This window comes from Microcebus murinus, chromosome 28 (genome assembly GCF_040939455.1).
Source record: "Microcebus murinus isolate Inina chromosome 28, M.murinus_Inina_mat1.0, whole genome shotgun sequence".
Classification (NCBI taxonomy): Eukaryota; Metazoa; Chordata; class Mammalia; order Primates; family Cheirogaleidae; genus Microcebus; species Microcebus murinus.
Window position 1 is genome coordinate 5,669,642 of NC_134131.1, and position 13,611 is coordinate 5,683,252.

Below are 13,611 nucleotides of genomic sequence, written 5' to 3' on the forward strand. Positions count from 1 at the left end.
CTGTGGTGCCAATTGAAATATTGTTATGATGGATAGTAATTTCTATGTTTAGAGACTCCCAAAATAGAAAACAGCTGCTTGCTAAAGGAAAATTGGTTCATATTCTTTAGAGTTTTCTTTTATTAAAATGCATGTCACTTCTAATGTTAGGTGCCACAACCACTGACACTTTGGGGCGGGGGAGGGGAATAATTAATTGTCACGTATGGCAAAACAGGGACGTGTCTGTATTACCGTAAAGTGCTTGACGAGCTGGGAGAAAACTGTTATTCTCCCAGATGTCTGACAAATTAACTCTGTTTTCATTGGTTTAGTGCTGTGAATAGTAAGTGTCTGCATCATTTGGTTCACGTGTTTGTTCACAAAAAGGAACAAACTTTTTGCTTCAGATTTAAGATTGCTTTAGATAGAAACATGCAACCTTAGGAATTGTGTTTATTAAAAAAACACTAGTTCTAACTGTCGTCTTACAGATGTGTCTTCTTTTATAACAAGACAGTCTAGTTGGAGAAAATCTTTTGACAGATGAAGAATGCTTTATGTGAAGAAAATTTTGTACTTTCTGAAGATCTTCATACCCAGCCAAGCCCTTCCTTCCGCCATTACTGTTTCTGATTTATTTTCCTTCAGAGCTTGGAGTTGGGGAGGCTTTAGATATATTTCTTCTTGGAGATCCTTTTAATATTTTTATTTTGTTAAGTATTGAATATGTTTAAAAATTTCGATAACATACGTATGTAATTGACAAAGAATGCTACCATGAATACCCGTAAACCCACCATCTACGTTGGAAAAAAACCACTACCAATATGTCACTTTGGCAAAATGATCATCATCAAATGTCCACGGATGAGGACAGCACCAAAGACAGCCTAGGAAACAAGGTGGCACTGGAGAGGGACTTGCATGAATATATAGTGTGATATCATAGCCACTCGAAGTGTGCTAATTGGTGCAGGGAAAAGACACTAACCAATGGAACAGTCCAGAAAGGCCAGAAACGACCCCAGCCATATAGGGAAACTGACATTTCTTCTTGATGGGGAGGAGATGGGCTTTTCTGTAAGTGATACTAGAACAATCCATAGTGATAAAAAATGAAGCTGGACCCTAACATTACCCATACATAAAAAAGTGACTATGAAAGACAAACTGTAGATAAAGCTTTTAGAAGAAAATACAAGTAAATATCTTTATGAATGAGGAACAAAGATTCAAAGGCACAAACCATAAAGAAAGACAAAAATATCTGACTGTATTAAGGGATTTGGTGCATTGGAAACTATCACAAAGAGAACACAAAGACAAGCCACAAATTAGGAGAAGATGTTTGTAACACTTATATCTGATGGACTGGTATCTAGGCTACCTTTTAAAAAATCCTACAAAACAAAGAAATGGGCAAAAGCTTGAGCAGGAACTTCACATACAGAACAACTTTTGTACGTATGAAAACAAAATATTTAATTTCATTAATCGGGGTAAAGAAAATTTAATCCATGGAGCTCACATGAATAAACCTTCATATTGACTCTATTGGAAAATCAAGAAGTCAGACAGTGCCAAGCGTTGGCAGGAATATGAACCATCGAGAACTTCTCTACCACGACGATGGAAAACAATTTGATATTAGCAAAGCTAAAGAGGTGTATAATATACCCCAAATGCCCTTCTTCCATCCCATCCTTTCAGTTTTCCATCCATCAATCTGTGTCCAATCACCTATGTATCTCCTAGAGCAGTGGTTCTCAAAGGGTGGTCCCCCAGGCCAGCAACATCTAAAGTCTAAGGGGTAAGGCAGAGCCTTCAGTGTTTTCACAAGCCCTCTAGGTGATTCTGATGCAAGTTCAAGTTTGAGAACCACAAACTAGAGGAATCTTTGTACCTTGAGACTGGCATAAGAATGCAAGTTAAAAATGAGATTCCATTCTTTTTACTCATTTGCCACTGTGACAAGCTGAACATCAAATAGGCCAAAAAAAAAAAATGCCCTTCATTCCCAATGAGTGTTAGGTGGAGAATGAGGTAAAGTAGATAACTCATCCACTGGTAGATGTTACACCTAGAGAGACTCATTTAGGGGGCAATTTGGAACCCCCACTAAGACTTCCAAAAATGTGCATCCTTGAGCACAAATCTCCTCCTATAAATGTATATTAAGAAGAGTCATTAAAGATTGGCCAGTGGTGTTGTTTAACTGACAGAGATAATTATTAGTCTGTAACCTGAAAGCCCCTAAAAGTGGAGTCTGTAAATCATGACCTGTCATCATGGTGACAGCTGTACAGCTCTCGGGAGAAAGAGGTCCCTGCTCAAACTTACTTCCCCTGCAAATTAGGATTCCTTTGGGTAACAACGTCCTTCCTAAAAATACATCCCCTTCTGGCAGAAGAATTCTGCTCATCATTGTTCAAATTATTGGAAATTAATTAGATTCCCTATTTACTATTGGAGAGGGAATATTTATAGGAAGAGTACATGGTTTAGGAAGATACAGGATAATTCTGGAGCCTGGGGTGATTTGGGGAAGGAATATGATGAGAAATTGTGTGTGTGTGTGTGTGTGTATTTTACAGACAAAACTTTAATAGCCTTCAGTTTTCCAGTTACAAACTAGATATCACAGAATAATTTATTTGGAAAATGTTCTCAAGCAAAATAACTTTTTTTTTTCTTGTTATTAATCAACAGATGGTTAGATTTTTCAATCTGTGTGTAAGTGTCTGGCATTTGACTTCTTTACTGCCTACTCATTCAACAAAGACTTCAGGAAATCTGTCGGAAAGTTGAGGTTCCCCCCAAGACTTCTCCCTCTTCTAGTATTTTTGGTTTAACTTCAAACAGAGGCTCTCAAATGTGAACGTCACCCAAGCTCACCGGGAGGGCCTGTGACACAGATGGCTGCCGGGCCCTACCCCCGAGGTTCTGGGTCAGCAGAGCTCGGGCAGGGCCTGGGAATCTGCATTTCTAACACATTCCGGGTGATGGTGATGCTGCTGGACTAGGACCATACTCTGAGAACTAATGACTCAGAAGAAACTTCCAGAGACTTCTCAACAGCCAGAAAAGCTATCCTGCTTTTCTGCAAATCAGTGTGCGACACAACCGAACATTGGTGCCAATAATTTTCTATCACGTATGCACTATTTCAGTTTATTCTCTACTGCAAGCTGATGAATATGACCAGATGTGCTTGAAAAAAGAAATATTCTGCCAAGCAGGCGATCAACAGATGACAAAGGGACCCTTTTCCCAAAGTTGACTAGTGAACAACGGCGCTCTGTGCCTGGTGAACAAGTAGGCAAGCAGGTCATTCAAAGTGGGACAGATTCATTCCTGGCATTTCTCAGGGAAGCACTTGCTGGTCGGCAGCGTAGCTCAACTACATTTCATCAACATTATGACACCTGCAGCTAGATACTGGCGCTGTGGGCTTTAGAGAGTGAAGGCTACGTTCTCTGCTTAATGCCGAGAGGGAGAGAGAATGCACAGGGTTAGCTCGGCTCCAGTGTGCCTTTACCCAGAGCTGCTGACTGTATTCTCTTGTGCACCCTCGTCCCCACCGCCCGACTTAACCATGATGTCTCCTTGCATTATTAATGAACACGAGATACTCATTTATTAAAGCCACATTTTTTTCGTTATTCCATATGCTTCCTTCTGCGTGGCATGGCAGGTGGGTGACAGGAACACAGAGAGAGGGGGGCTGTCCTCTCCCCTGGGACCCCATGCCACCTGCCTGCCTCATGGCAACATGCAGCTGCATCTATGGGACTCATGTGTCATCGCTAAAAACCTTTCTCGACCAAAGCGAGACCCACTTGATATGTGTCTCATTCAGAAGTTAATTTGGTAAACATGGGCTGGCTGGTTACTGGTTAGGTGCCAGGCCTGGGGTGTCACAGAGAACAATGCGAAGTCCCAACCTTCATGGGGCTGACATTTTCCCGTGGGGCTAAGGGTTGGGCATAGATGATGAGCCAAGTTAACAAGTGCACAGGCTGTGCTAAGTGCTCGGAAGGAAATCAATAGTGCCCAGAGAGGTGAACACAGGTGGGCGTGGGGAGATTTTCTTAGGTCAGGTACAGTCACCAGGGAGAGGGACATTGAAACTGAGGCCTCAAGGGTGTGACATGGCAGATGGGAGGGGACAAGGTGGGTTCTGGGTATTGAAAGAAGGTCTGTAGGACCAGCACAGGTGAGCGGCATGAGGTTTATGGGACAGGTAAGAAGAGGCCAGATGACACAGGGGATCTGTAGGCCACGGAGGAGGGGACAGAGGGCCAAGGGCGTGAGCACCTCAGTTCTCAGCACACTGAGGCTGGTTGGCTGAATGAATGAAAAATGAACATCTAGTACCTCCTTTGTTCTCCATCCTCACCTCCTTGGTCCAAACCATAGCTATTTTGTCCAACATTTAGTTCTCTTTCCAGATTCCTAACTAGTATCCCTTGCTTCTCACCCACAGATGCTACAAAATCCAACACGTTCAACCAACCAGGTGCTGAGGGTAAAAGTGGCGACTAGATCTCCATGGAGTTCACAGCGTAACAGGGGAGGCCAAATTATTAAATAACATGTAATATGGAAATGAGGTGAAGGAAGGTGCAAGGCATCATGGGAGCACTGAGTGCAGGGATACAGCAGTGCTGCAGGGCACCATGGGAGTGCTCAGTGCAGGGATACAGCAGTGCTGCAGGGCATCATGGGAGCACTCAATGCAGAGATATAGCTGTGCTGCAGGGCATCATGGGAGTGCTTAGTATAGAGATACAGTGCTACAGGGCATCATGGGAGTGCTCAGTGCAGGGATACAGCAGTGCTGCAGGGCATCATGGGAGCGCTCAGTGCAGGGATACAGCAGTGCTGCAGGGCATCATGGGAGTGCTCAATGCAGGGATATAGCAGTGCTGCAGGGCATCATGGGAGTGCTCAGTGCAGGGATACAGCAGTGCTGCAGGGCATCATGGGAGCACTCAATGCAGAGACATAGCTGTGCTGCAGGGCATCATGGGAGTGCTCAGTGCAGGGATGCAGCAGTGCTGCAGGGCATCATGGGAGTACTCAGAGCAGGTGGTGGGTGGGGCATCCTGAGACCACACAGAAGGGCACCCAAGCTAGGATAGTGGCTAACAGGCTTCAGTTTTAAGGAAAAAGCGGGAAAACTCCTTTATGGTTTCCCAAAGCTGGAGACAGTAGAAAGAGGAGAGATGAGCCCTCATCCTACCCTAGGCTATTCCATTTCATTTCTTAATCAATGCAGAAGTGGTTTATGATCCATTGTTAGCTGATGAGAAAACAGCTAGTGACAGATAAATGCCCACACATTAAAGAAGTGACTTTCTCAGCCATAGGCAGACCCCATACTCAATAAAGGGTTGTAGTTGGTCAAGGCAGGAGGAGATGGCTTTCTTTTTCCATACCTGCTTTGCCTAAATGAATTCAGAATGAGAAGAAGCTTCTGAAACAAAGCTTTTAGAATTGATAGGCTGTTTAAGCAAACACACTCCTACTTGCAGGAAAACTTTGCCAGGTTCAACACTGCTGCGTGGAGGTCAAGTTTATGTTCATCCAATTAACGTCATTAACTCTGTCCACACTTAATCAAACCATGACCTGGCTGATTCTCAACAGACTCACAGTTGCTTTGCTCTACAGGAGTAAATTCCTCTAATTGACTATTGCATGTAGCTAATTAAATACGAAAATAGGATTGTGTAGAGTCAAATTTCCAGACTTCTCCATAAACTTGTTGATTCTGATTAGTATGTATGTTGGAAATCTGTGTTTTTCTAGCACACTGGCTAATAGACTGATGCATAAAAGGTCACAAATCCATATATATAGTTTTCTGGTAGGTCACCTAAGTTACTGGGTCAAGTTTTTATAATACTTTTCAAAACGAACGATTCTGAGTGGTATAAAAGGCACCACGTGGGCCTATTTGAGGATGCAGGGTCTTTATTATGTTAGCCTCAGAGATACAAGAGTGATTTGAAAAAAACGAACTCAAGTGTTCCCTATAAAGTTGGTTATCTATTGACATTTCTGAAAATTATCTATACAAGAAGAGAATCCACAGACTTTGGCATCACCGTGCAGATGTGACTCCCAGTCACACTTTTCATTCCTTTATGTGTCAGTTTCCCATCTTTCAAATGAGCATAACGATATCACCCATCTTTTCATGCCACTGTGTAGATTTGATGGGAAAATGCACAGTAGGGACTTAGATGGCGCTGGCACATAGTAAGTGCACAATAAATAATGTGGTGGTTGCAATGAATATTACTGCAATTTTATAAATAAGTTTTCCTTGTCATCTTGAAAATGCACATGCAGATTTTAGGGAAATGTGTTAGTTATAATTTCTACTTTGAAGTCCCAACCAGACTTATGTTCTCGTTGCCTAATCAAATTAGCAAAGGTCATTATTCTGCAAACAGTCTCCGGTTAACGTTAGAAGAGGTGGAGGGAATTAAGGACACTTCCTAGTGTACTTACTGCTCCTTTTATCTCCATTTAAAGATACCCCTCCCCAAAGCATCCATCCATGCCCTGGATTTCCCCTTGTCCTGACAGGACAGCTGGTGCTTGGGCTGTACTGGAGTCACCAGCCCCAAACTAACAGAGCCACAGACCTTCCCATCTCTGCAACCCTCCCACCCCCATAACCCAGCCCCCACATTTAGGTAGATTCTGCCACGGCCCAAGAGTTGGGGGACTCCCTACCCCATCTCCCCCAGAACACAAGATCCCCTGTGCTGATTAATTTAGCCAACTAGAGGACTGCACTTCTTGATAACATTAAAGCCTCTTCCTTTTTCACTTCCCTGCTCTTTCACCTTAATAGTTCTTCTGAGCATTCAAAGGTACTCAGGACAGACTAAAGTTTTCCGGAGCATGAAGCAACTGCTAATTTAAATTCCAAAATTTTGATAGGCATGGGTTTTGTCTTGATGCCTCTCCCAGCCAACACCACAGTTATCACGGAAGCCCAAAGAACTGCTGTACCCAACTGATCTTACAACCCCAGGGTAGGCAGGAGGCTTCCTCTCCTTAGATGTGCTTGAGTGTTCCCCAGATATCTTGGTGCAGCCTTCAATGCATGGTGCCAAACACTGATCTGTCTGCACTCTTTGCAATGGCCTTTAATGACCAGGCAACTTCATGTATTGTTGTTGTTGTTTTTCTAATGTGATTAAAGGTACAATAGGTACGTGTGCAACAAGAGGCAAAGCCATTGTTCTGCATCATTAAGCTCCCAGCAGCCCCAAAAAGAAACCGTAGGCAGCTTGCCAACAGCCCTAATGAAGAGCATCTCTTTGAATTATCTCTGGATGAGGAAAGGATAAAGTCTGAGCCCTGGAATATTTGATCCTCTTTGTGCTGCTGTTACGAGGGCTTACTGAAGCCAGACGCACCGGACCTTCTGGAACTGTAATTTATGGAAACCTTAATTTCTCTGCTCTAATAAGGCTTTGCATAATAAGAGTGAGAATGCCATCATTAATTCCTGCAAGTGTTTTGTGAATTCCTTTATGCTACGGTTCAGGACTCCCAAAGAATAGGAGCAAGGGGGATTTTACTTAGTTGGCACAAGGGGTAATGGGTCTGAAAAGTAGTTTGAGTTCCTTGAAAATAAATCTGCATGGCTTTCTAAATTGCTGACAAAGTGTATTCCAGATGGAAGTCATTTATCAGCAATTTACTGCACGATGCTTTGGCCAGAAATATTTCCACATAAATCCACCTAGTAAAAAACAAACAAACAGTACCCAGGTTCCTTCTTTGGGGGGCAGGTGTGTGTGGTGGGGGTCACCAACAATACAGATGAATAGAAGACAAGTTAACACAGATTTGCCAGAGATGTGGCACAGTTGCCTTTTGGAGGATGCCAGTGTAATTGATGTATCTACAACGATGAGTGCTAATGACAGTTTTTGTGCACGGATGGTAAAATGCAGTATCTTTAAAAAGCGGGTTTTTAAAACTCCCTTTTAACTTACTATGCGTGGCTATTTCATATGCAGCGGTGAAATTTCTCTGAAATTTCATAATTTCAGCGGTGAAATTATGCAACACAACTGCCTGGTCCGGGTCATGGTGTCTGTTGTTCTGTTTGTTTCACTTCTGCTCACTCAACTCACCGAGAACCGCCCCCAAGCTCACTGCACGGATAACTTGGCAAAAATGCAGATTGCAACACGCCACATGGTCACACAAGGCATGGGGCCAGATCACCAGTGGTGGCAGCACTTTTGCCTAAGAGCTCAGACACCCTCCCCGGACTCGGCTTCAAGAAAGGGACATGAATGAATCAGAGTCCTGTGTGTGAAGTTGCAAGGTCAGAAGTGTGTTTACTTCCAAGGCTTAGTTAAGATGCTTGTTTTTTGTTAAGATATGTGCTCTTTGCATGTAGTTGGGACCCCAAGCCTCAAAAGGCTTGCTTTGACACTCTCTATGCCTGAGGAAGGCAGACAGACAGACGGACACACCTTTGATTCACCCAGGGTGGCAGCCAGCTCACTCCTAGCTGTGTCTCACTGTGTCTCTTTAATGGTAAGCGCCCTCTGGTGGCCCATGCAAAAATGGCATCCAGCTGACGGCTAATCAAATTCTTTTTAAAGTCAAGTCTGGCTCTTTAAAAAATATATTAATATGCCATTTATTGCTATAATCAAAGAAACACGCACCTTTTGTTTCTCACTGGCTATAAAAACCTTCTTCTAATGTGCTAACCTAAAAACAAACTTAGGAGAATTATGATTTTTTTTTTTTGATTACCAAAGACAATTTTGAAGGGAGAATTAAGATTTAAGGGGACAATTCTTAACTGCTGGGGTAGCTTTACCAATGGCAGTATCAAAGGCTCCTAACTTGAGGCTAGGACTGGAATATGGGAAAAGAAAGCGCTCCGCAAGGGTGTAAGATAGGTTATCTGGGTTGTAGCGTAAACATCCCATTTCATCTCAACTGAAATTGCATGTTGTTATTAGCAATGCCTTAGAAGATGCAAGAAGTTATCTGCTATGGAAGACAGCACCCAAGAGCCAGTCCCTTGCTCTTGAAGTTCTTAAAATTTAAACAGAGAGGGGTACAGAAATGGCAAGCGCGATGCAAACATTGGAACCATGTGTCCCGTTTCAAGAAGTTGCTGAAAAGAACCAAGCCGGCAGAGAGCCTGTGTCCCCGCTGAAAAGAGCCCCTCGTAACTATTTGCAAACAGACAAACCCTTGCAAACATTAATCATCATCCACGTCCTCTCCAACCTGTTCAAACTTTGACCCTTCCAATTTGACACTCCCGGGGAGAGGTCAGTTGTAAAGGAGCCTTGCGACACGACTACTGGAAACACATTTAAATGACCATCAGCATCTAGCTCTATTTCCAAATACAGGCACCTAAGTGCCACCGGGAAGGGGAAGTTTTGTTGAAGAGATGGAATAGCAAATGCACAGAAAAGTCAGAAAGGCTGCCTCATTCGGAACACAAAACATGCACACCCCCCAATTCCTTTCCCAGAAGTTACAACTCTGCCAGGTGGGTGCCTGTGCATTCCTAACAAATGACAATGCAACGCGTTACCTGGCAAACTTCGTAGAGTAATTTGTACTGCTCCTCTTGCTTCTGCAGGCTGCACAAACTGCATCCCATGTTTAGAGAAACGGCAGAGGAAGGCTTCAGGACTCGCCAGCACCCGAGGAGGAGAGCAGCCGCCTTGGAGAGCGCGCAGGCATTGAACGGATCCTCCCCGAGCCTCAGGTGAGTCAGCCGGGGGCTGCAGCGCTTCACATTGGCGCTGCTCTCTAGGGCTGGAAAACAACTCTCTCCCCCCTTCCACGCTTCCCTTCCTCCCCTGGCAGCATGCATGCACGCGCGTGCACACACACACACACGCACACACACACACACGCACGCATGCACACCACTCCCTCCTCCGAGCGACTCTGGCAGCTGGATTGTGGTCCAATGCACAACGCTATATATACTGCTGCTCATGCATATTAATCAGCTCTCATTGACTATTCATAACAGACAATGATACAGAAGCTATAATTGCCAACGATGACAGTTGAAATTTCTCTAATTAACAGGCGAGTGCTCCAGCGGTGGGGAGACCATAAAAGGCACTCACAGTTTCGCAAGCCATTTTCTGGCGGTGACAAATAAACACGACTGCATTCGGAGCGGGGTCTCTCAGGATAATCCCCTGATGTGGTTCGGCTGAGTCGAAATTCATTTTTTAAATGTGTCATCAAATTTCTGATGAGATAAAATGTATTTAATGCTGCAGCTAATGACGGCGTATAAACAGATTTTATGGGGAGGGCATGCTTGGCATAAATGTCCATAAAAATATCTGGCGCTTTCCAAAGTTATAAGGAAAGAGACTCCACACATGAATAAAAGATAAGAATGTCACCTGCAAGATAGAGGCGTGAGCATGCAAAGTAGCCAGAGGTTGTAAGGAGAGAGGCTGCCCTACAGGTGAGTAAGCGGATAATCATTCCCCAAATACATTTTCAATTCCAACAGCAGAAACTTATTTGTCCAAGGGCTGCCCGGCTCGCTAGAAGAAAGAGAAGCAGCCGGCCTCGTGCCATGGCCTCAGTGACACAGAGGCTACAGATATTTCAGAGATCCTATTGCTGGGCTAACTGTCACTTGCTGCTCCAGAGCTGCGTCTCTGATGTCCCCTATCTGCCCAGACCTCCGCGCCTACAGCCCTGCGTGGCGTGGCGAGAAAGCAAGAGAGCTGCAGAGTGACAAGTGGAAGGTGAGCACACATGGCATTTACAATTTTTGGTCCTTGCTTGCTTCTGCTTCTTGCCTCTGTCCCCCTGAGTAATAAACTTGATAGCTTTTAAAAATACTTTTTTTTTTTTTTTTTTGCTCCCCACTGTCTGGGCGAAATGCACGGGACCTTTGTCGCAACTCTAACGGCTGACATTTAAAATTCTCACAGTTGCCTGCAAGAGCCCCCAGCACCCGCTTCGTGTTTACAAAGGTTTAACTGTCTCCCAGGACGACTCCCACGTCCCCTGTTAAGAGGCGTCCAGGGGCCGGAAGAATAAGGCTCCCTTTCTCCGCCAGCTGTGACACACCCGAGACGTGAGCAAACCCGTCCTCGTAAAACCCCACGCGGGCTGGCGGCCAGCAGGGGCGGCCGGTCCCATTTCTCAGGCAGGAAGGTGAAGGCACGGCCACTCGACTCAGACCCGAGGACAGCCCTGGCATCCCGGGGTGGGGGAGGGGGAGGTTCCAGCGACAGCCTCACCTGGAGTCACCGCTTAGGCCAGGGCACGAAGCCGAAGTGTGTTTGTCACCAGGGATAGGCAGCCGCAGGCGGCGCTGGGCAGGGCAGAGAGTGCTGACTCGCTTTGACGCCGGGAAGGGACCTGCCGATCCACAAGCGAGCTAGTGACTGGGGCTTTTGTCACCTGGTCTCTAAGTAACAGGTGTGTGTGCTGCTAACCACCTTGCAGGGTTTTCTGGCAATGATTTGAGAAAAGGAAACCCAAACCAGAGGCCATGCTTGTTCACTCCCCCTGCCTCATCCTACACCTCTGGTCCCCCAGGAAGTCTGTTCTACCCCAAATCAGATCTCAGCCCTGCCAATGCCATCAGCTCTTGCCTGACGCCAGGAGCCTCCCCGCTGGGCTCTCTGCCTCCTCTCCTGCCTACACCCTGGTCACCTCCTTCCTCAGACTCTTTTCCCCGTGGCCGCCAGGATGCTCTTTACGAAGCAGAGATAGGATCTCTTCCCTGCTTGCTGAAAAGCCCTCCTAATGAGCTCCCATCACACTTGGATTAAAATCCAGATTCCTCACTGGGGCCTACGATGCCCGGTGATATTTGGTCCCTGCCCATCAATTTCCCTGTACCCATTGTCTCTCACCTGCCCTGCTGCTGCCACCACGTTGCCACCAAGCCATGTCCTTCCTTAGGGCTCCCTCGGGCAAGCCCCTCTGCCAGACCCACTCTTCCCCTTCTCCCTCCTTCCGACCCCCCACCCCATCTCTGCTCAGTCAAAGCCTCCTTAGAGAAAGCAGCTCTGCTGGGTGTCTTGTGTGTGAATTGACTTGCTGAGCCTCCGGATTAACGTGTCCTCTTATCCTGGTTCACTCCCTTTGTGTCGCTCTTCAAAATCAGTGACAATCCCGTTCGTTTATGCTTCTCTGTTTACTGACCGTCTCCTGTACAAGCGGTTCAGCTTCCCCAGGGCAGGGGCTGTGTCTGACTCAAGTCCACTGGCCTAGACCCCGTGCAGGGTGACCCAGGCAGTCTCACAAACCCGTAAGTGGCAGTCCATGATGGTACTTGGCATAAAAACTGGCAAGTACCGGCCGGGCGGCGCGGTGGCTCACGCCTGTCATCCTAGCACTCTGGGAGGCCGAGACGGGAGGACTGGTGGAGGTCAAGAGTTCGAAACCAGCCTGAGCAAGAGCGAGACCCCGTCTCTACTATCAATAGAAAGAAATTAATTGGCCAACTAATATATATAGAAAAAATTAGCCGGGCATGGTGGCGCATGCCTGTAGTCCCAGCTACTCAGGAGGCTGAGGCAGGAGGATCGCTTGAGCCCAGGAGTTGGAGGTTGCTGTGAGCTAGGCTGACACCACGGCACTCACTCTAGCCTGGGCAACAAAGGGAGACTCTGTCTCAAAAAAAAAAAAAAACAAAAACCAAGCCAAAACTGGCAAGTACCATCACGGAGAAGAAAATGGAGTGTGCCCATGAAGAAAAGACTTTCAGTCGTGGTTGGCACTCCTCCCTCCAAAGCTGCAGGCCTTTAAATTACGTTTTCACAAGGTTTTGTGGTTTCACAGTTCTTCATCTTTTTTCCTGCGCGCCCACAAATAAATGTAGAAACGGGCCAAAAGCTAAGTGATTAGGGAATGCCAGTAACCCCTCTCACTCTCTGTTTTGAACACTTTCAGAGCCCGCTAACAAGCTGGGAGAGTCGTGGTGCAGACTGCATTCTACGTCGGGTCAGTGGTTCTAGCTCTTTTGCTCTTAGCAACCCTTTACACTCTCAAAAATTACTGTTGCTTATGTGGGTTATATCTGTCGATATTTAGATTGTAAATAATCAGAAATTTAAAAAAATATTTACTAATTCATTTAAAAATAGCAATCACAAACCCACTGCATATTAATATAAATTTGGCATTTTAATGAAATTAACCATGGTTTACAAAACAGAATTTTTAGGTAAGCGAAACACTGTTTTGCATTTTCCCAAAGCTCCTTAAGGTCTAGTGTACTTGAAGAGGGCTGGATTTTCATAGATGCTTCTGCGTTCAAACATTTGTGATAGCCTGTCATGTAGCTTCTAGAAAATTCTACCGTACTGCTGATTACTCATAAAAGAATGAGAATGAAACAGGAAAATGTCTTGATATTTTTATGAAAACGGTTTTGACCTTGCAGATGCCTACAAACAAGGATCCAGGAACCCCCAGGGGTGCCTGGGCCACACTTTGAGAACTGCTACCTTAGCATGTCACTTCAACGAGCCAGGTGGTTATAAGCCTTCACGCTTGCCAACAGGAAGAAGAGTGGAGAGAATATTAATAGAAATCAAACTTGTGGCTGGCTTGCCA

General features: G+C 45.4%; 1 protein-coding gene across 2 annotated transcripts in view; it reads right to left on the minus strand.

The window, feature by feature from the left end:
- Positions 1–13,611, minus strand: part of PDZRN3 (PDZ domain containing ring finger 3) — a 249,317-nt gene that overhangs the window by 45,192 nt on the left and 190,514 nt on the right. The window contains exon 1 of one of the 2 annotated variants that reach the window (XM_012740356.3): positions 9,590–12,428. The exons of the other annotated variant lie outside the window; for it this stretch is intronic. Coding sequence (XP_012595810.2) covers positions 9,590–10,003 — 414 coding nt within the window. The 5' untranslated portion in view covers positions 10,004–12,428. Of the gene's footprint in view, positions 1–9,589; positions 12,429–13,611 lie in introns of those variants that run through there. 2 annotated transcript variants of the gene reach the window in all.